The sequence below is a fragment of the Harpegnathos saltator genome, unplaced genomic scaffold, assembly GCF_003227715.2.
Source record: "Harpegnathos saltator strain DR-91 unplaced genomic scaffold, Hsal_v8.6 scaffold295, whole genome shotgun sequence".
Lineage (NCBI taxonomy): Eukaryota > Metazoa > Arthropoda > Insecta > Hymenoptera > Formicidae > Harpegnathos > Harpegnathos saltator.
The window spans coordinates 2,205,186-2,228,126 of NW_020230089.1; the positions used below are offsets into that span (position 1 = coordinate 2,205,186).

At 47.2% G+C, this 22,941-nt stretch overlaps 2 protein-coding genes across 5 annotated transcripts in view; one reads left to right on the forward strand and one right to left on the reverse strand.

Annotated features, from left to right (window-relative positions):
* The window catches only part of Con (leucine rich repeat protein connectin), a 231,222-nt gene extending 215,721 nt beyond the window's left edge, over positions 1-15,501 (reverse strand). For all 3 annotated transcript variants that reach the window (XM_025299894.1, XM_025299893.1, XM_011150478.3), the window contains exon 1: positions 15,051-15,501. The gene's annotated coding sequence lies outside the window, so the exon portion shown is untranslated. The remainder of the gene's footprint in view (positions 1-15,050) is intronic.
* Positions 15,502-18,395: 2,894 nt separating this feature from the next.
* The window catches only part of LOC105188825 (glycogen synthase kinase-3 beta), a 41,139-nt gene continuing 36,593 nt past the window's right edge, over positions 18,396-22,941 (forward strand). For both annotated transcript variants that reach the window (XM_025299857.1, XM_011150482.2), the window contains exon 1: positions 18,396-21,322. In XM_025299857.1, coding sequence (XP_025155642.1) covers positions 21,238-21,322 — 85 coding nt within the window. In that variant the 5' untranslated portion in view covers positions 18,396-21,237. The remainder of the gene's footprint in view (positions 21,323-22,941) is intronic.

Genomic DNA, 22,941 nt, shown 5'->3' on the forward strand with positions numbered 1-22,941 from the left:
ACACGCGAGATAACGATGGACCATCTCCCGCAATCCGAGACGGTATTCCGACAGATCCCCGATTAGGATGTCAATACAATGAATTACCGTCAAGCCGATAATCACCGAGTAAACATTTGGATTCCGATGGAATACCACGGAGAAGGTAATCATCGCCATTACGGTTACCGCGGGACGATAACATATCCGCGTCAAATACTACCCTCCCTTATACGACGGAGATAATCGACCTTTTCGAGCGTAACTCGAGCTGTGCGAGAACGGTGAAATCCGCGGTGTCGGTCGGTCGATCGGCCGGCTAGCCGGCTGGCCGAGAAACGGAAGATGCAGCGCGTATCGATTCGCGCAACCTAAATATTTGCTACCGATAATTCCCGAAGCTCTCGAGCCGCTTCGAGGATCTCGAGGAACGCTTTCGCGATTTTTACGTTCTAACGATATCCGTGGAACGAGAGAGAGAGAGAGAGAGAGAGAGAGAGAGAGTGGCTCTGCCTGGAACCTATTTGCCGGTTTCTCCTTCTCCTTTTCTCTCCCTATCAAGAATGCCTACGCACTTTTTTCCGCTTCGCGATCGATACTTACAACGCCACGACGCGAAATTGCATACATGGAAATTCTCTTCCAGATAAATTTAAATCGTAGTATTTTCACGGAAAACATATTTCCGGGATCTGACGCTTATCCTCCCACGCTTTTTCCCTCTGCTCCTCTTTTCCTCTCTCTCTCTCTCTCTCTCTCTCTCTCTCTCTCTCTCTCTCTGCCCTCGTCGTGACGTTTCCGTGTCAATTTCCGTTCGCCTCATTTTCGATATTCAGAAATATGATGTACGAGGCTCAAATTGCACAGCTTATAGACGTTTAATTTTATTGTAATTTCGATCTCCGCATTAAAACGATTCTGTCTCGTTCATATAAAAAAAACAGAATTATTTCATAAAATCCTGGATATCACCGGCTCGAGAAAAAGAGTTAAATCTCTAGTTTTCACGAGATTTAGCCGAAACACCTAAAAAGTGACATTTTTCTAAAAACTCCCAACTGAAATTTCAGATAAGTTCCCGGATAAAAGTTCACCCGGGTATGTTCAATTGCGGTGATTCGGGGCGTTCTCGCCGGAACATCACGAAAATCGTAGGTGGAGAAGTTCTCTCTCTCTCTCTCTCTCTCTCTCTCTCTCTCTCTCTCTCTCTCTCTCTCTCTCTCTCTGCGCGAAACTTTACTTTTATAAGAAACTAGCGGAGAGTCTAGCGAGAAGACGGCGCACGTGGGATGGAAGGAGAGACCACGAAGGTGGTTTTACTTTAGCGGAGGAACGGTTCCTCGAAGCGCTGTTTAACCGTCGCTCGCACTTTTTCCCCATCGGAAAAAAAGACGCTCCCATTGTGCGGGATAAATACTCGAGGCGACGGCACCGGTCCCGGTAAACCCTGCGGGAGAGCGCATATACATGCGCTCCACCAGAAGGAGAATTTCTTCAGGGCAAGAGGGTCGCGCGCGCAGGTAGCATAATTAAAAAAAGGGACGCACGTAGGGACCCGCTGTACAAATTCCTATTGTATGCGCATTTCGATCACGAGGGGACGTCGATATAAATCAACAGATCGGGCGATTTCGAGAGGCGCCTCGCTCTCGACGACTCCCGAGAAGCTGGCTGCGTCCGGAATGCACTTCGAGAGAACGCGTCAGGTCTAAACGACGCGCAACGTCTTTTGTACTACACGCCTCGGTAAGCCCGAGCTCAGCGAGCCACCCTTCACCTGCGACATTGACCGGTGCGCGTGACGTTATCGGGAGCGAACGAGATAATCGCTATCTCCCACTCCGCTACGGAATTCCTCTCGCTTTAGGAGGAGGACGTGAAAGTCCCGTGAACGCGATACGATTGTATTCCCCGGAGACTCTGACGACGCTTCTCCACCCCTGGACTTAGTTTCCACTTGACACGCTCCGCTCTTCTTCTTTTTTAATTTTCAAATAACTCGAATACATTTTACGGGTTACGTCACGCGCATTCCACGGATCACCGGTCGCGAGAGATCGGTTGGAAATTTAATTTAGACGAACCACCAGACGCTTTAGCGGAAAGTAACTTGGGTTCTTGAATGATCACTGAAGAGGCGATTACCTGATTATTTCTCGAGTATTACCAGCAAGCGCGAGCGCGCGCGCGAGAGAGAGAGAGAGAGAGTTATCGCGCGAATAATTTTATTCGCGATAAAATTTCCGCGGCACGAACGGGGCATTGACCGTTAACGGGTTAAAGAGGCACGTCTTTTCCCACAGCACACGCCACGGGTTAATATTCCACTCTCGGCGGCATACGCCGTTATCACCGCGCGGAATAAGGGGGACGAGGGAAAAGCGAACATTTTCATCAGCTCAGCCGAATGAAAAATGGGCCAGCAAACGTACGTGAAAATCTGCGAGGCAAATCCGATTAATATACGTCGGTATCGACTGCTTTTACGCGTGTATCCGTCCGCGTGTTTCGTCTCCCCCTTCTTATCCCTCCGCTCGTTCGCTCGCTCGCGTACACAAACCCCCCGCCCTTTCCACCCTTTCGCCCTTCGCGTACACCGCCGCGAACGCGCTATGTCCGATGAATCACCAGTTAAAACCAGTCGCGTGCGCGAGTGCTCGAAATCATTTTTCACGTCTTGATTGGTACAAACGCGATCTAACTGCCACTCGCAGAAAACTCGAAGGAAACAAAGGGAAAGGAGGGGAAGAGAGAGAGAGAGAGAGAGAGAGAGAGAAAGAGAGATAGAGAGAAAAGAGGGCAAGCGGCAAAGTGGGTGAGAGAGGGCGAAAGAGTGAAGGGTAAGAGGTTCGCTCTTACGATTTTTTACACTGCCGTCCCTTCCGCTGCTCTTACTTTTCTTTCGACTCGGAGCATCGTGTACTTGCCAGCCGAATTACACCGGCGTTTTATATCCCATTGTCGTTTTACGTTTCGCCACTTTGTCGTTTTATACCCTTGCTATCTGACGCCGGGGCAAACAACTCCCCGGGAAAGGGAGAGGTGGAGGGACAGGAAACGGGAGAGAGGGAAGAGAGCGAGTTCCGTGTAAAACTGTTACTTTGATTAAGCTACTTAGACAAGTTGTGTTTTAAACAAGTGTCGTTGGCTACGAGATATAACGCGACGGTGTGATCTGTGCTCGACGCTAGTGGTAGTGGCGGTTGCGGCTCTTCGTTTTACCCGAAGTACGCGCGACCGTGCACTTACCAACCGCAGGAGTCCTTTCAAGCGCAGCTTCTGCGGCCAATTCGAAAACGATCTTTCCTCCACGAAAACGTCGAGGCTACGGTCTATAGCCTTGGAGTAATCGCCGATTGAAAATACGGTTCTCGTAACCGAGCCAACGCGGAAAATAAACGACAAAGTCGTATTCTGCGGCTCGAACACTCGGATGTTTGCACGGAGGAGGGAAGGGACGAACGGCAAATACTCTGTCTCCTCCATCGGGAGGAGATTAATAAATTAATTATACTACCGAGAGAGAGAGAGAGTCATACTCCTGGATTAATTTCAAGGAGATCTCAATTCGACAGAATTTTAATTTGAAACTTGTCGACGGGGATATATCGCGACGTTAAATATTGTTAAATAATTCCTCAAATTCTTCAAATTCTGATATTTGCAAGAAATTAAGAGCGGGAAATATTTTGTTATTTCTAAGGGAAAAAATTAATCAATAGATGTATAATAATATTACTAAGTCATCTTCTTGGATTACTTTCGAGATAACTTTAATACACAGAGGAATTTAATTCATCGGCCAACAATGAAAATACTGCAACGTTAAATATTGAAAAAGTTCGGTGAATGGCAAAATATTGCCGTCAAAGCATGATCGTGTTCAAATTAGCCGCAGATGTTCGCGATTTAAAAGAGCATCCGCGGCGGCGGCGGCGAGAGACGATATTGACGGTACACGGCAGAATTGCCGTTTCTCCGGAATGCAGGCAAACTGCATACTCTAAAATGTCGCTGTCACGCGTGAAAACGCCGTGCAAAATGTGGAAGAGGATGAAGTTTTCCGTCCGGGAAAATCGACAAATCGCTCGGCTCCGATAGAAATGCGCATCTCGCACTAGGAAGAAACGTAAACTTAAACTGACGTGTCGCCGATAAATTCGACGGATCGTGTTTCGCGGATGAATTTGCGCGCTTCCACTGATAGAATTGACAGGTATCGATACGTGTGTACTTTGTCGATCGGGGAGAGAGGGGGCAGAGGAGCGATTGCATTAAAATTTATCTACTTGTGCTTATCTCTTTTGTCGAACATCGTTACATCGGTGGTTACGTTATAATCTCCCCTGTAAATATTTACGAAGTAACGGCGAAATAACGATGCGATTTAATTTTAAATTGAAGTAACGAGAGACGCGTGAATTAATATTCTAATTAAATTCCAATATTTTTTGACGTTGCAAAATTCATATGCGCCAAAAATAATTACATAAAGAACCGTTCCCTGGTAAATTGACAATATTCAATTATTCATTCGATTATTTAGGAAATCCTATAGTTGACGAGGCGAGGTAAATAACATAATAATAACAATGATAATTCGATGTAAACAATTTCGATTGGAGCGAAAGTGTCTCGAAACTGTGGAAAATTATTTTGTTCATCGTGAATCCATATCGCGACACATAAAGTTACACTCTAAACTAAACGATGAAAGAAGGAGAGGAGAGACCGACTGTGTTTGACGTAGAATGTAAGACAGTTTGGTAAAATATGGGATGATATCGGACAAAACCGAGCTGCAAGTCGTGCGAAGAAAAATCTATGGGATTCTATCCCGCACCTGCGCTTTCATTGACGGCGAGCGGAGAAATATGGTTTTTAAACAAACATTTTCCTAGATCAGCTCCTCGAAACTGAAGCTATCGTTCGCACGACTCGCCCTGTGATCGATAACGATTGATCGGACGACCTATCTTTCGTCTACGGCCGCAGTAGACGAACGCGTATACATCGAGATAGTAGTAAATATTGATTTTGGCCTCTTCGTCATAAATCTTTATTTCATATTCACTTTATGTTATTTTAAATTAAATAAATGCGACTATAGAGAAAATCCTTCACTCATCATCTATTCTTCCGGCAACGATTTTGCAATATTGAAATTTCTCGAATAATTGAATTATTCACCATCAATCTAAAGCAAATTTTTTTTGTAATTTTGTACGACTTGAAAAAAAATGTATATATATAAATTTATAGACATTACGGAATGTGCGGAAAATTATTTCATATTAATCCTCGCATCATATAATTCCGTTAATGTAATCATTATTTCGTATAACAAAAATGTAAGAATATCACATAACGACTGAATGTGGCAGTGCGGGACAAGAGAGAGATATTAAAACAACGAAATAAAAAGTGTTTTAACCTGCTATATTAAATGATCGCGCAACTTTGAATTTTCCGGCTCTTAATTATGCTACGGATTAAAAGCGAGTTCGCGAGGAGGAGAGAGGCGCTTTTACCAGCCCCATCGCTGGTTGGCGATTCTCTGAACGTTACCCCATTGTTTCCTCCTCATCGTCCTCATCATTTTACATCTCATTAACATCTTTCGCTCGCGCAAGTAAACGTCGGACCGCGTAATTCACTCGCATAATCGAAGATGAAAGAGGTAATCACTCTGCACCGTTCGCGTTCGCGGCTTCGACGGCAGAAGGAGGGAGGGGGCAGTGGAAGTGGGGCGGGAAAGGAGATAATCGACTCGGTGTTCCGGTTCCGCCCAATGTCCATCGCATTTCTCTTCTGATATCGAGAATTCATTCGGCTCGCTAAATAAGATTAAAACCTGTCGAACGATGTATATGCCGAATATTTTTAGCGTCAATTCGCGAAGGTAAGGTGTGTCGATAATGATAACAGACGACGCGTGATAATTCGCAGCCACGCACAAGCTCTCGAATTATCGGGTCGACGCGCTCGCTCGAAAGGGAGGGAGAGAGCAAGAGAGAAATTGTTTAAAATAATATTGCGCCTGAGCGTATTAATCATAATCGACGGCCCAAATTCGGCCGATCGCGCCGATCCCGCGGTACCGATATATTCAGCCGATGTTCATGTCGACGTGCGCGATTATCCGTTTTCAGCCGGCTACTTTGCCACCGGCGGATTAAACGGCCGTTGTCGCCATCAGTCATAAAAATAGCCGACGTGTCGCGAAAATGACAATGACAATTGCAGTTCGTCGGGGAAACGACGGTATTCCGCGTATTAAACAGCGAATAATGGGCGCCATATTTACTCATACACATGCACGAGCGTGCACATGCCATTGGTCCGAAACTGAATTTACGCGTTATTAGAGATTTTACTGATGTCTCTCCATTAATTAATTTAAAGAGACAGAGAGAGAGAGAGAGAGAGAGAGAAGGGCGGAAGGTCGTAAATAATTAATTATCGATTTGACGACGAATCGCTTGGTCACGTAGGATATTTCTGCGCTGTCGCCCGAACTTTATTGTCGGTAATCAAATTACGCGCGAAGTGAAATTTCACCTGAAGATTTTAACGCCGCTCAGGAAACAAAGTTCTCTCTCTCTTTCTCTCTCTCTCTTTCTCTCTCTCTCTCTCCTCCCCTCCCTCTCTCCCTCTCTCCCTCCCTCCCTCTCTCTCTCTCTCTCTCTCTCTCTCCCTCTCTCTCTCCCTCCCTCTCTCTTTCCCCTCTCTCTCCCTCTCTCTTCCCCTCTCTCTCCCCCTCCCCCCTCCCCCTCTCTCTCTCTTTCTCTCTTCATTCTTCCTCACTCCGTCTATTTAATAATTTAATTCAAAGTTTCATTCGCGCGAGAAGCGTGGATAACTCCTCATGTTGAATACAACTAATATTTAATATATTACCGTAACAATTATACTCACATTAGTTCTCTTTTTAATATAATACATAATTTGTCAAAATAATTGCAGCCCCAAATAACGTCGAGTTATCAATATAAAGTGATCCAGTCATTGTCTCTCAAGCGTGTTCCTATGAATGTAAAACGTGAGCCAGAGCCGATATCGACTTTTCCACACAAATAACGGTCAATCTTACCTCGAGAACCTTCCGACCTAAATTAGATTATCCGGATCAATGGAATCGCCTCTAATCTATTTATAAAATAAATAGCCCCGAAATGAGATAACAACGCACCGAAGTATTATTCGTTATTCCGTCAGCCACGTGAAATATTTTTGTCGTCCGACGTGGCGCGCCAGCGGGCGCGCTCGCGAATTTCACGGCGATTCTATCCAACTCGCGGCGACGGGAATCGAATTTTCGCAGATCTCCGTGTCGAATCTCGCTGACGCCGTAGTTCAAACAAAACGGGCGCGAAATCAACAAACGCGATATATGACAGGTATACAGGCGCGGCGATTTTATATATATTAAATCGCAGCTCGAGTCAGCCCCGGTCGCGTCGCGTCGCATCGCGTCGCGTCGACGCCGGTAATGAATTCGGACGCGACTCTCGATGAAATATTTATTTATTATGATAAATGAAAAGCGCGCTACATTGCAGTACAGATCAGAAGGAAATCTGGGGCGCTCGCTATCACGGGAATTCGGGTTGAGCCGCTCAAATAGATCAAACCTACGATCCGCGTCGGCCCACTATATATAATCCGTCGCCGTCCAAATTAAACATTCCCGCCGATTGTTATGATCTACACTGCATCTCACGACGGCGTCTCTCGGCCCCGCTGCCGAATCGATGAATGCGAAAGCAGAAGAGGAAGCCGCGAGATGATCGCGGAACGAGCAAGAAAATATTGCCGGAGGCCGATTATTTATGACACGACGGACGGAGGAACAATCAGAAAGACAGTGTGATCGGCAGGCAGGGAGAAAGAGAAAGAAAGAGAGAAAGAGGAAGAGAAAGAGAGAGGGGGGGAGAGAGAGAGAGAGAGAGAGAGAGAGAGAGAGAGAGAGAGAGAGAGAGAAAGAGAGAGTGGCGGAACGACGTGCAACAAAAGCATTACTCGTGTACTCGTGGGACAAAAAGCCGGGATGTGCGAATGCGAGATAAAAGGGAGAAAAGGACCACCGGAGCAGGATGAGGAGGGCAGTGAGGACACGCGCGCCAGGCAAACAGCAGCACTTTAGTATCGTGCCATAGGTAACAAAATGTAATGTCCATTGTCGTCGTAAAAAAGACAAAAGCGGGTGCACGAGCGCGACTCGCGGCGCCAACAGATTCCAAAAAATAATTTGCATCTGCATTTGCGCGTCCCGCCGCTGTAAATTTCGTCTAATCTGCACGTCAGGGTAGGTCCGTCGCGTCGAGTCGCACCGTTTAACGCGCGTTAAGCGCACGTTCACGGGTCTTCGATCCATTCCGCGAGAGGCGGATTAAAAACAGTTCGCAAAAGAGAGTGCGCATGCGTGTGTATGTATATTACTCGTCCTTGTTTCCCGGTCGATGTTACGCAATAAACAGAGAAGCGTAGCTTGACCAAATCCCGCAATCGAATAAAAATATTAAAATTGCACTTTCATCGCTATTAATACGCACCAATACGGAAAGAACACTTGACGATCTTGAATGTTATTCTCTTCTTTACCGCGAACAATTAGTTGATGAGCGACAATTCGTGATTCGTAATCGAAATCGACGCGGAATTTCATTTCGCGAAGGAATAAACGACAGTCGAACGACTACGCGACGAGTATCGTAATAACATAATATCTTTGAACGGCGGGGAAATTTATCAATGGGAACCCGTCTCTGGAATTTATAAAACGTCTGAAGCAAACTCGAAAAGCTACAAGCGTACATTTAATCTACTCGCTATTGACTGTTGGAAATTTCACACCCTGCGATGTCGCTTTGCAATATCGTCGTATCCGACGCGACATATCGATATTATGAGAACGTCCGCCAATTGATCTCTATGGCGCTTAACGTGTTAATAGAACGAGAGAATAAACGAAGCAAAGAAGCAAGGAAAGAAACGAGCGTGTGAGCGAGGGAGAAAGACAGGAGAGGCAAGCGAGGGCGTGCGGAAAAAATGTGGAAAGAGCAAAAAGCCGTTGGCGTGCTCACGATCGACTTGAGATCAGCGGATATGCAGTAAAAAGTAATAGACCCGGGGGGTTGGAGCTGGATATAAAGAGCCGGGATATGCGATCTCTCGCGTATACGAGGAGAAAAACGAGTCGGCTAGCTAGCTAGCTGGCTGACTGGCTGGCTGGCTGGCTGGCTGGCTGGCTGGCTGGCTGGCTGGTTGATTCTGGCTGGTTAGTTCTGGCCAGTCTGACAGATATACTCCCAAATGAAAAGCAGAGAAACGGAAATTAGCATATTCGTCCGGTCCGAGTTTCAATTATTAAAATGCGCAAACACGAAGATCGAGAGTAGAATTAACTGATAACACGCTGTCTCTCTTTGCCCCGATGAAGAGCTTAATAGCTCTTCCGTGGGACAGAAAGAGAGAGAGAGAGAGAGAGAGAGAGAGAGAGAGAGAGAGAGAGAGAGAGAGAGAGAGAGAGAGGGAGAGGGAGAGAGGAAGAGACGTATGTCGCAAATGTATGACATGTGCGTTAAAACTGTTATCGCTTTTATGCAGATTGGAACGAAAATCGCGCAACGGGTCAACGTCGCGGAAAACGCCAAGGAAATCGTCCGGAGAGTGAATGGGAGAAGAGAATAAACGCGACAGAGGCGCGTCATCTGGAGTCGACATAATTCAATTAGAGAGAGAGAAAGAGAGAGAGAGAGAGAGAGAGAGTGAAGCGCGCGGACACGTCGCGTAGGAAGTGTATCACGTTTTCTCGCGAAAATCGAGAAAGCGGAGTTTTATTTCTGGATAAGACAGTATTACTCATTGTGTCGCGCGCCTGGCAACTGGCCGATCCGGTGTCGTGATAGCATTTAGCGAGATGGAGTTATGAATGAACGTTTTAAATTAAAGCTCAGTGGGAAACGCGATATTTAACAAAGTACACTTCGCAACTGGAAACAAAAAGAGAAGAAAACAGCGACCGAGAGACGGTAATACGTTGCGATGTTTCCTTTTCCACCGCTAATTTCTCCGCTGCTGTTATCGTGATGCGTTTCATTTGTTCGTGTACGAGATAATTCGACAGCTTAGAGAAGCACAGGCTTGGAACGAGATATTGCGACGGAAAGCTGATTCGTCCATTGCAAAAAATGCACATTTCTCCATTGAGGCCACCTATCAACCTTATCCTCGCTCTTCGTGGAAAAATCGTTAATCAATGATCCGATAGTAATTTGGAGGGACAAAGTGGAGCGAGAAGAATACGTGTCACCGTCTCGTGAAAGAGCCGAGTTGCTTCCCGATAAATTAGCGCACGGCGTTATACATACGCGAGCGCGATATCTCGCGGTGGCGTAATAGACTTATGAATAAATGATCCCGCGTAAAAGGCGTGAAAGCAAGCGAGAGAAAAAGAGAGGTAGGGAGAGAGAGAGAGAGAGAGAGAGAGAGAGAGAGAGAGAGAGAGAGAGAGAGAGAGAGAGAGAGAGAGAGAGAAATATGTCACGTTCTCTCGCGAGAGCGATAGTTATTCCCGGATAATAGCTCGGTCTTCCTTGAACGGTAAATTGCCTATTAATTTTCACCATTCGTTTCTTTCGTTATTACCCGTTACGTACACTCATACGCGTAATATAAAGTCCATTGTCGGTTCGATATCGCGATGTAACCCGATGCAGCTCAACGCGAAGTACAACAACACGATTCTTTATATTATAATTACCGGCTTTTAACGGGTTAATCGATCGGACATCACCCATCTCCAGCGGCACCATTATTGTCAGTCGAGTCGAATCGAACGCACGCGCGCGCTATATGGATTTACTCCAATATATCCAGCGTGCTTCCGCGAATGCCGATGTGACGCTATTAACTAATATATACGACAGAATCAGTTGTTTAATTTGCGCGCGCACGAGCGCGCTCGAGCGGACGGGGCGCAGGCTGCGCTTTTGCGCGACCGATCAGAAATTGAGTGGGAATTCAGGCGAGATTAGCGCCAACGACCATTCTGAAACGGATTACCGTGCCTAAGCGCAATATATACTCTCGGCCCGGTCGCTACACGGCTTTGATATGTTAGTCAAAGAGCATTTAAATCACCCTACTCGACGAACGCGAAATGCAAATGACTTTATGAATACGACAGCTAATGCCAATGTTGTTAAATAGCGTTATAGCATAGAAATCGCGTGGTCATAGCTCATTGTTGATTCATACACGCTGCTCGAAATAATTACGCGGAACCGCGCGCGATAATAGTTTTGCTGAGCGGCGGCAGCATCGGCAGCAACAGCCCGTGGTTGAAAATCTTGAAAGTGCAGGAATGGACACAGTTATAATATAATACAACGTTCCGACATATAATGCACGTGCGTTGAATAGCTCGATACAGAAAAATTAAATATAAAAGCGAAAGAAAAAGAAGTATAAATGAGTCCCTCCAAAATGAGATTAAGTACTAAAGGAATTATTCGGTCCCTTAAATATTTATCCGAACGGCACTTTCCGAAGGAGCGGTCTTTTTTAGAGCGACGTTAATACATTGATCAAAAATAGACGCGAGTGTATAAGACTTGAAATATATTTGCCTTTATACGTACACACATAAACACACACACACACACACACACACATATGGGGACCAGTATCATGGCAACCAGTATTCCCTGATTGTTTCGAGCAGCTTCGTTTTTGATTTCCGCTGAAAGAGTAGCGGCCGGTGCGGTATCTCCCGCTGTTATTTTGCCGCGAGAGAATCGATTTCGCCGATTGCCTTTACCTGGCTATTTCTCCGCACGATACCTATTTCGAAAATCGGACGCAACTTCACCGTCAAATACTTGGATAAACGTGACTCACCGCGACATACTTTCCGAACGACAACTCTACGATCTTATCATGCCGGTTTAGCCAATTTGACGGAAGCCGTCGCCAAATATTTCACGTCGGCGACAGATAATTTTCTCGAAAATCCGGAATGCACGATGCGAGGGAACGCTCGTCGGGAGTCGGAAAGTCGCTCGCGAGGAATATCTCTGAAGGATACACACTCTTTCTCTCTTCCTCCCTCGCGAGGACATTTGAGAAATTGAGAAATGTCCCCGATCTTTTATTCCTCACGCTGTCATCGATGCATCAGCATTCATTACACGAGGCAGAAGCCGTCGCGAAAAGTCGATCGAGACACAAAGATCGAGTCTCGTCGTTGCGAGATGATTAGTCGTTGCGACCATTTATTATCGTGAAAATATTTCGCGAAAATGTTTCAGCCCCCGCGCGTTTGTCGCGCATCGCCGCTGTGTCGTATTAGTATCCATTATGCGAAGCCAACACGGAAAATCGATCGACGTTATTATGTATTTACATCAGGTACTCGAATTTAGTTTAGAAGGATTCTATAACGGGGTCAGACAGTCTGATGATTTCACACTATTGAAGACACATAACAAGGACATAACGAGACATCAGGCAAATTAACGACCGACCGCGTTAGAAATGAAAAAAATATAGCGGCCGAGATTCATGCTCCGTTTTTTTCTCGTCGTTGTATCATTGTAAAATTATTGCCGGCGCATAAATCTGTGAGGTCATGCACGCAGCTTCTAAGCGCGACGCCACCGTTAAAAGTACGCACTGAAAGGCGATATTATTAATTAGAGCCGGTATTAATGCGGGCGGAAGAATCACGAAAGGTAGTCGCATGGCGATTTCTTCGACCTTTCAGCGACGACAAATATGATTACTTCGCGCCTGAGAGCAAAGGTAATTGATATTCATAACTCAATATTTAATATCGAGAAAAGAATCGGCCTACTTTGCGATTAAACTCGGTGTTTAATATTCGCGAAAAAGCTACCTTGTCCGAGTGAAGTTTTTTCACTCAAAAAATTTTTTGCATTCTATGAATCAATAAATTGTAAATCCCAATCGTTGGTTCATTTTCCGCACATATAAATATACAAAATATATACCCATTCAAATATATATTTATTGTATCATATGTACTCACCTCAAATACTTATTGCATCACGGCTGATAAATGTTGAAATTGACAATATCAATATTACACGATGTTAGCCCGTCGACAGGAATCGTGTATCTTGACACGAAAGTTCGAACCGTCCGCGGTGATCATTTTCCAAACATCGAAAAATTGCGAATATCTCGCGGAATAAAATCCGAAATAAAGACATTAGCTTTGAGAAAGCGACTTCGAGAGAGGATCGTCGCGTCGCGACATTTTTCTGCGTTGTCCTCTCTCGTTTCAGGTTAAAGCCCTCCTCCCTTTTCTCTCTCTCTCTCTCTCTCTTTCTCTCTCTCTATCTCTCTCTCTCTTTCTCTCTCTCTCTCTCTCTCTTTCTCTACTTTACACTCTTCGTTAAAAATGTCGGAAGAAGGTCGTGCGAAAGACCGAGAAAGAGAGAGAGAGAGAGAGAGAGAGAGAGAGAAAGAGAGAAAGAAGGGGAGAAAGAAGGAGAGAGAGAAGAAGAGGAACGGTTTCCTCGCTAAAACTTGACCGCCTTGCGCACACCGAAAGGATGAGGCTAATTCACGCTGACGAACTCTGACAAAGATATAACGCTGCCGCAGTCGTCGCTTGATAACCTATGCATTTTTAACGCCCCAATCCTCAACTCGAGGGAGTTTACCTTCGACGATATTTTTAACGGCGCCCGCCCTCACACCGAAATATTTATCAACCCTGATAAATGTTGTACAACATTGTTCGTGCCGTGGGGCGTGTACGTTTCTCCCGTAAAAATTTAAAGCTACCCGCTTCCTTCCCCCCTCCCCCATCCCCACTTCCGTCCGCGTCCGTTGGGTATTTGCTTTCGCGCCGCAATTAATTTCTAACGTGGATGTACAAGCAATGTATGTATTTTGCCGGATGAATTCACGGAAATAAAGGATTTTGCTTTTAATCGACGCCGCCGCTGTCACCGCGTCGCCCCGTCGGAGTTTAATCGCCGAATGAGAGACGGCGATATTATTCGCGATAGTATTCGTTCGCGAATATTGATATTCTCATATATCTACATAAACAGCCAATGTAAACGCAAATTCACAGATAAACATTATAAGCACAACGCGACGTGGCATGGTGCAAAATTCGATCGGGAAATAATGATCGCGAGACATTCCGTCTTGCAACGACTGGAAAAGAATCGAATACTTGAAGAAAGGCTCGTGTTCACAGTTTGAATTGTGTGTGGATCGTACTTCTTTTACTACCTGCGCCGTGTTCTTTGATCCTTCAAATTCAACGTTCAAAAGGTAAAGGTATGCCTGGATCAACCACGATTCTATGCGATCTAGGTTCTTTGTAGGGTCGACCGGTTTTCTGTGGGTTCTCCCCGTGAAAATGTCAGACGCGTTGGACAACGATCGAAAACGAGAGGCTTTCCGTAAAGCTGCTTCTGTAGAGGACATTTTTTTCTCGATAACCGACTGAGCCGAACATTTCATATACTCCGATAAATATTTGATTTAAAATGTTTTTCAAGTAAGAAATCTTAATTCAAATCTTTTGGATTTTTATTGTGATATTTTTAAATATCGTATATATACCTTTCGTCATACTATAGTGTATCCAGATAAACATTTAACAGATGAAAATTGAACAAATAAAACATAAACAGCAACATAGCGAATTTTCAATATAATTCCATGTATCTCAACTGCTAATTTATAATATATAAAATTAGAACAAAGCGAACATAAGATAACAAAAATTAAAAACAGGGAGAGAAGTCGATCGTGATAAAAAATAAGGAAAAGTCAATAACTCTAACTTTGCCAATAAACCCATTCACTTGAGAAAAATGATCGATCATATCCCGACACGCGCCACATATATTTTGTTGCTCCAAACCGCGAGAAATATAAGCTAAAACGTGAATAAAACGAGCCAAAACATTCATGTCGGTGACTCTCGTGTTTCTCGCGAAAATTGCGCCACGCCACAACCGAGATAATTCTTCGGTAAAATTATACGACAGAAAGAAAAGGGAAAGTTTGAAACTTACCGACGACTCGCGTCGCGCAGTCACAGCCAGCAGGATCAGTCAGTCGGCGAAGACGAAGACAATGGGATGATTACGTCGACGAAGATGATAACGTCGATGACGACGAGGATGATGACGACGAAGAATCACTCAAGCCTTACTCGGATCGTCCTTGAGGCTTGATCGCGAGACGACGTGCCGCGTGACCGCGATTTGAACCGCGAGCCCAAAACGATGCGCGTTCGTTCGCATCTAAAATGCAACTTAAACCGTAGCGCGCGCTTTGCCGGCTGCCTGAGAACAGCCGGCGGAAGTGGAGGAGAAGGGCAAAGTCTGCGCCAGCGCGTTGCGCCCCTGGTGGATTCATTCGGCAATACGTCACTGAAATTTCTACCTTATCACTCCCGTGCACCAACGGACACTCGCCCGTCGTCGGTAATTTTCCGTGCGTTTCGCAATGTTCCGACTCCATAACCGCGCAAATTAGCTGAAAAAAAGAAATGAACAGAAAAATTATTCTTATCGTCCTCCTCGTTGAGCAGAATTCATCGCATTATGTAATTGCTACGTAATATGTTAAAAAACTTTGTTATTCGAAATATTATGTTACAGTGTTTACTATGAATCGCGACAGCGGGTAATGAACGCGTCTCGTCACGTTGGGCTCGCGGCGAATGTAAACACGACCGATCGTTGGTGTGTGTGTATTTTTCGCGTAGGCGAGCGATGTTTGCCTCTGAGGCGTTCCTTCAATAATCTATTGTTTAAATTATCTATAAACTGATATATAGATCTATGAATCTAATCATCTATCTGTAAATCTATATCTCGACAGAGTTCGAGGAAATATCCTATGAGTTTATGCATCATACGATGCATGCAATGTTTGCAAGTTTAGAATGTATTATAAATATACAAACATTCATCTCTTGTGTTTCTGACTATCCGAATATTTTCAATTAAATAATCATATATATCATATCATCCGTCACGAATCATAGATTATTTAAAGAGAACTTAATCTAGGGAAGAACAAAGTATGGTATATTTATTAGTGAGACAAAGACAAAAAATTAACCTGAAAATGTTGCCATCTGAGTCGCGAGCACATCCCGCACATGAAACACGGCCAAAATTGTGAATTTCTCGAGTTTCACGAAACCATGTACGTCGTGAATCACGCGGGTGCATACCTGCAAAAAAAACGAATCTCTAAAGTGAAACAATCCACGCAGGCGGACGATTCTAAGCAACAATCGCAACAAACGTAAGAAAATCAAATGAGCGAAATTGAGAAAATTCCGACCGTTCGGTAATACAAGCACCGCCATTTTGAGACCATTTCGTGATCGGGAGCGATTACCTGTGGATAATCAACGTTTCCCGAGAAGCGAAGATACGTCGATACCATCGATAACACGATCTGTCAAGGTCCAGGATGCCTGGCGTGTTAAAACCCGCATTTTCACGGCTCATTTTCACTTCATACACAACGATTAAAAATCACAACGACACGAGACATAACCGCCAGCCAGGACGATGGTACTACATCGAATCAACGCATCGCGCTATCTCAACCAATTCAAATTCGAAATCGCGGCGACCTCGCATACTGGTGGCGCCATCTCTCGTGACACGAGAAGAATTCGTGCTCGTTAACTCAATATCGAAACGCAAATGGAAGCATTTTCGTAACGATACGAATGACGATTTGCAAAGACACTTTAGCCCGAAACAATCGAACATTAAACAATCACGCATCGATACACGTTAAATCCGTACATATCTGCCTTTTGTCTTCCGCATTTTGTCCCTTTTCTCATTGTCTATCCTTTTCATTCTAAAGCTACCGGTGCGTCGACAATACTCTGGAGTACAGAAAGTACTCCAAAAGATTCCAAGCTAAAACGGCGAGACGCGAACGAGACAAATAGATTTGTCGGAAAAATTTATTCCGTTAATTGTTCTCGCACTTGTTTAGCAACGTTCGAAACTGAAGCTCGCGTGAGAGAGAGAGAGAGAGAGAGAGAGAGAGAGAGAGAGAGAGAGAGAGAGAGAGACAAGCGATCGCGTCTGAAGTAACGATAACAATTGAATAATATCCGAGCAACGAGAGACAGAGACATTCCGCAGGAATTTAGGTTCCGCAGCAATGGATAGTGCTACTCGAAGCTGCGAAGTAAAATGCGAACGCGAATCTCCACAAGAATATCTGTCGAAAAGACGAGAACGACGCGATATGAATAACGCGAAATGACAACTTACCGTATATCGCGTCTATCCAATCGACGTGCGTTTCTTACATGCGTACCAAACACGACGTGACCATTTCTACCGCTTCATGTTCCAACGATAATTGACAATATTTCATTTCATACCAGACCAATTTGCATACGACCGCTTGCATCAACGTCAGTTAAATATCAACCTGGGTTTAAGTCCTTGTCTAAATAGAGAATGAACTCGCATTAAAATTTAATCGACGTTTGTAGAACGGACGGTAGTCGATGTTTATCGACACCGAGAGATATCGAGATATCGATCGTCTAGTGACTTATTCTTATTACCTCTACGAATAGCGTATGCAGCTTGCAGAATTTGTTTGTTGTCTTGATTTTGATCTTTCTGGAGCGAAAATTGCTGAGATAATATCCAAACTTTTACAAGCGGTTGAAAATAAAGAATTTGAAGCAAACTGCGCTTTAGAAAATTACAGAAAGAAGAAGAAAACGTTTCCCGACTAGTGTCAAAATTTATACTTCTACAATTTCTACAATTTTGACTCAAGGTTGTTATTACAAAATTACACGGTGGAAAACATCTTGCATAATAAATTTGCCTGAACCAAGTGAAAATTAACTTAAAATTTAATTCTTAGTAACTTGGGAATCTTATCATATTTTCGTACGATCTAACGATTATTTTGATTTTAAGTAAAGATAACAATAATAAATACTAATGAACAAGTTCCATATTATATGTAAAACTTTATTTTTCACATTGAATTGTTAATTATAGCAGACAACGCTCTTAAAATATATGGTACTTCGTAAAATATACGTAACAATATTCCTCGTAGCAAATTTGTTGATCACAGACGGTATCGTCTCCATACACGATTCTTTTATAACCCACGGAGAGACTCTCGTTTATCGTTTCACACCACAATCACAGACAATTTGTCCAATCTCCTGGAGTTCGAATAATGGCGGTACAACGAAATTGTCACTGTACAAACACCAGGCGGCGCTAGGGATATCGACGACGGAGCATCAGCGCACTCGATGGAGCCGTTCGGTACGGCAAGGGGCAGGGCGGGGTGTGACTGACGTCACACACTCGGCAATGTCCGTTCGCACTCGACTGGCCCGATCTCGCCCGAACGGGTCAATGTCTGAGGAGGCATCGAAAAATCCATGGTCGGTGTGGTGTTGCCGTGCATGACGAGGTAGAGAAGTCGTCGCTGATCGCCGAGTATCGTTCGATATTGCCGCGTGAACGCGCGCGCGCGCGCGCCCCTTTTCCCCGTGCACTTTCCGCGTAACGCCGCGATATATCGGGTGGCTGCTGCGAGAGAGCTCTGCGTGTCGCCTCTGGTCGGACACCGGACCGGAGAACGCAAGAGAAAGAGAGACAGCGAGAGAAGAGCGAGGCGGACCGAGTGCCGATTACGGGCGGTGAACGCGAGAACCCTATACGACAACGACGAGAACGGCGGCGACAGCGACGACGACGGCGACCGCGACCGCGACCGCGACCACGACCACCAGCACGACGACGAGGATTCGCTGTCGAGTCCGAGCGCTGTCGAGAACAGGTACGACGACGACGTGAGAAAGACAGAGAAACGCGTACGAGACCGCGCACGCGATCCTCTTACTTCGTAATTGTGGAATCGCGCGCAAGCGACAGCAACGCGGCAAGATGCAGCGCGGAAGCCTGCCAGATATCGGCGATGAGTAGCCCGACGAATGAAACCGGAGCCGGAGTGACGAGATTATTAGCGTAGTGCGACAAGGACAGACAGTTACGGAAAGTAAGACAGCGGGGAAAAAAAAAGAGTACGAGAGAAAGAAGGAACAAGTGAGTGAGCGAGCGAGCAAGCAAACGAGAGAGAGAGAGAGAGAGAGAGAGACACAGACAGACAGTCAGTCAGAGTCAATCGGTGTGAAGTAAGGCGGCGGTGTTCTCTCGCGTGTGTGCGAGAGAGAGGGACAAGAAGCGGTGCCAAGATAGCCGCTCTCGCACGGCGAAGGAGGAACGGAAAGACAGACAGACAGACAGACAGACGGACAGAGACCGAGCAACGCGACATCGTCGTCGTCGTCGGCCCACCGCACGGTGGCGCGCGAGATACGTCGTCGACGGGCGGTCGAGACGAGCGAGTACGAGCTGCGTGAACGAGTGCCACGAAAAAACCGGGACCGAGGAAAGAATCGCTTCGCCGTGGAATCGCGCGCGCGGCGGAAGCGACGTTATAGAGACAGGCGAGTGAGGAGTTCGTAAAGCGCGAGAACGCACGCGCGCGCGCGCGCCTCCACCGCGGCAGCCGCCGTATATCGCGTACGAGCCGTCCCAAAAACGTTGGCCCATCGACGACGCTCGCACCCCTCGCTGTTCACCAGCAGCGCTCCGCAGCGTCGTCCCGCGCCCTCCTCCGCTCATTGGCTGGCGGCATCGCGTTTCTCTCGGGGATCAGCCGCCGTCGCCGTCATCATCGTCGTCGGGAGCAGCAACGACGGCAACGCTCGTTCGCCGCAGCACGACGTCGCGTCCCAGGAATGTTCCGCCTGTGAACGGAACGTGAAACGGTGAGAGCAACGCGACAAACGAGGAGGAGATCGCGTCCGGTGTGACCAACGTGATCGCGCTCGGGTGCCGAGAGAGTGCGCGTTTTGTGGCCGTCGCGCGGTAGCAGTGCGTCGACAGAAGAGAAAGAAGAGAGAGAGAGAGAGAGAGAGAGGGTGGGTGGTGTTGAAAGGAAGAAAGAAAAAGAGAGATAGAGAGTACGTGAGTACGTGTGCACGCATCGCTGACGGGAATTGTATGCGCGGTGCGCGCGAACAACCGGTCTCACGTTTGTTCGCTCGTTCGCTCATCCGCTCATCCGCCTGCCAAATCGTGTGTCAATTCGCGCGTGTGTGCCGTCTGTCCATCGCTCGTACGCGAACGTACGTGCATTCGCCGTCGGTACGCGTACACGTCGCTGCTGTCGCGGCACGCCACACACAGGAGAGAAAGAGAGAGAGAGAGAGAGAGGGAGAGGAGTGAGTGAGTGAGTGAGTGAGTGACTGACTGAGGAGAGCCGAGCGGCGCCGCGCGCGCTCTCTCTCGAGCGGATCGTCGGAGCAGAAAGGAGACGACGACGACAAGGCGGCAAGCTCCGGGAAAAGAAATCGCCCACAAGGATCACGGAGAGGAGGATACGGCCGTGAAGATCGCAGCGGCTACGCGGTGTGTCGCGTTTCCGATTTCGCGTTATTTCTCCCTTTTCGTCACTCCCACCCCTTTCCGCCGCCCGCGCCACCTTGATCCAGCCCCGTCCCGTCACCCCTCTCTCGCGCTCTCTCTTTCTCTCTGTCCTCTCCGGTTGTTCCTTCATTCTTCCTCTTTACTCTTCTTCCAGCCGACCGTCGATCGAGCCGTCGCGCGGCCGTGGCGACGTAACGCAGAGGACGCGGATAAGATAGAAACACACGAACGCGTGAAGGGAGAAAAGGGGGAAAGTGAGGCAGAGTGAAAGAATCGGCGGCGGAAACAGCGAAGGAAGAAGAAAAAGAAGAGAGTGTGAAAAGGAGAAAGAGTGAATTAGCTGCGCGCCGTGCGTACGTCTGTGCGTACGCGCGCGTGCGGTTACGGTGCGTGCGTGCGTGTGTCGCCGCGGTGAGCAGCGCGAGCGGATCGCGCGCGCTCCTCGTGCGATGTGATAATCGCGGTGTGCGGTTCCGTCATTGATGTGCGAGGTGGTGTTGACGACGACGACGACGACGTCGACGACGAGGAGCGCCAGCACTATCAGCACCACCGCCACCGCCGCCGCGACTAGGGGCTGCTTTTTGACGTGCACGTACGCGCGGTGGCGTAGGAGGGGGAGGAGGAGGAGGAGAAAGTGCTACTGCCGGTGCCGGCCGAGGAGGCGGCCAACGACGACGAGCCGGGCGACAATAGCCGAGGAGGAGAAGGCGGTGGCGGTCGAGACAGCCTCAGGATGAGCGGACGACCGAGGACCACCTCCTTCGCCGAAGGCAACAAGCCGCCCACGAACCCACCCTTGGGAGGCATGAAAATTAGCAGTAAGTATACCCTGAGAAGAGAAAAACAGCATCACCGCGCACGCTGCTCGCTCGTGCGGTGTGCTGTGCGGACGTGGTATATGCCATAACCTCTCTCTCTTCTATATTGACCCGTCGCCGGCACCCCCCCACCGTCTTGGAAATCAAACTTGGAGCGCGTATTCTTGAACGCATGATAACTGATATCACCGATATCTCACGATGGTCCCACCGAATCTATACGGAGCTGGGAGGAGCTCTGGATGTCGAGGACGTGCGGGAGTGCCGATTGACGCGGATCGCGCGGTCTATCGCTGTCTCTGCTGTCTGCTGTTTCTTCTTTGCATGGCTTCGCGAGGGATTTCCTGGTCAGATCCGGGGGATCGAGACCAGCGCGTGGTGTCGCCAAGGAAGGGATAAGAGCGACCGCGTTTATCTTCTTCCTAGCGATCAGCAGCGCCAAGCGCGCTGCCGCGCGACGGCTTCGATCTTCCACGTCGCACGCGAAAAAAGACCTTACGCCGACCGTGGCGTTTCGCGGATCCGCGAATCCACGTAAGGATCATTATCGCATGCCGCGCTTTATCGGAGTCTTGTCGCGGCTCGTTCTCTGCGCGATTTATACGCGGTTCGGCGGCAAGATTCGCGCGCTCTGTCGCCGTCTCGCTCGTCTTTTCCCGTCTCTTCCTGCCATTGTGATGAAAAATGATGCACATGAATATGAATATCTTGACGCAAATAATATATGTATAATCATCGTATGTAATCATCGCGTTATATACACGTTCATCATGTCATTTTCTCGCGGCATTTATCAAAGGGTCGTGTCTCCTTTCGTTTCGTTTCATTTCATTTATTATTTCTCTTCGGGTGCAGCAAGTGCAGCATAGTGCGGCTAATATGGAGCCTGCTGTCTATCTTCCTCCCTCCTTCTCTCGCGTCCCTCTGTCCCTCCTCCCTCACTGCTGCTATCCCTCACCCATCCCCCGTGCGTCTGCGTGCAAGCGCCGCTGGGTGCTCTGACGACGAGGGTGCGGGTGGCGTGAGACGAGGGTGCGGGCGAGAGAGAGAAAGAGAGAGAGAGAGAGCTCTTTTCCGGTGAGACACCTCCTCCCCCCTTTAATTGTTCATTTTAACAGTTTGCACCAGACACGCTCGCGTTCATGACGCGAACGAGGAAGAGAGAAAACAGTGACCCATCGTCGTCGAGAGCATCGCGCAGCAAAATTGACTCGACGACTACTCCGAGGGATCCAACGATCGGGTCACGGGGGTGGGGTCGCCCGAGTGCCTCTCACGGTGTCTTTTATTCATTCCAGTTGGTACGTCCTTCTGGGGCCGAGTGACGAAATGCAACGTAAAAACGCAAAACCGCGAGAGAAAGAGAAAGAATATTCAAGCGGTCTGGCTGTTTTTTCTCCTCTTCTCTTTCCGAGTGCTCCTCTCTCTCTCTCTCTCTCTCTCTCTCTCTCTCTCTCTCTCTCTCTCTCTCTCTCTCTCTCTCTCGGCGTGCGAGAGGAGACAGAGGCTGCGTGTTGGTGTAGGCGGTGTGTTAAAAGGATATTTACACGGTACCGGGTGTGTTGTGTGTCTCCCTCCCCCCTCTCTCTCTCTCCTCTCCTCCAGCTGCGCTGACCGTC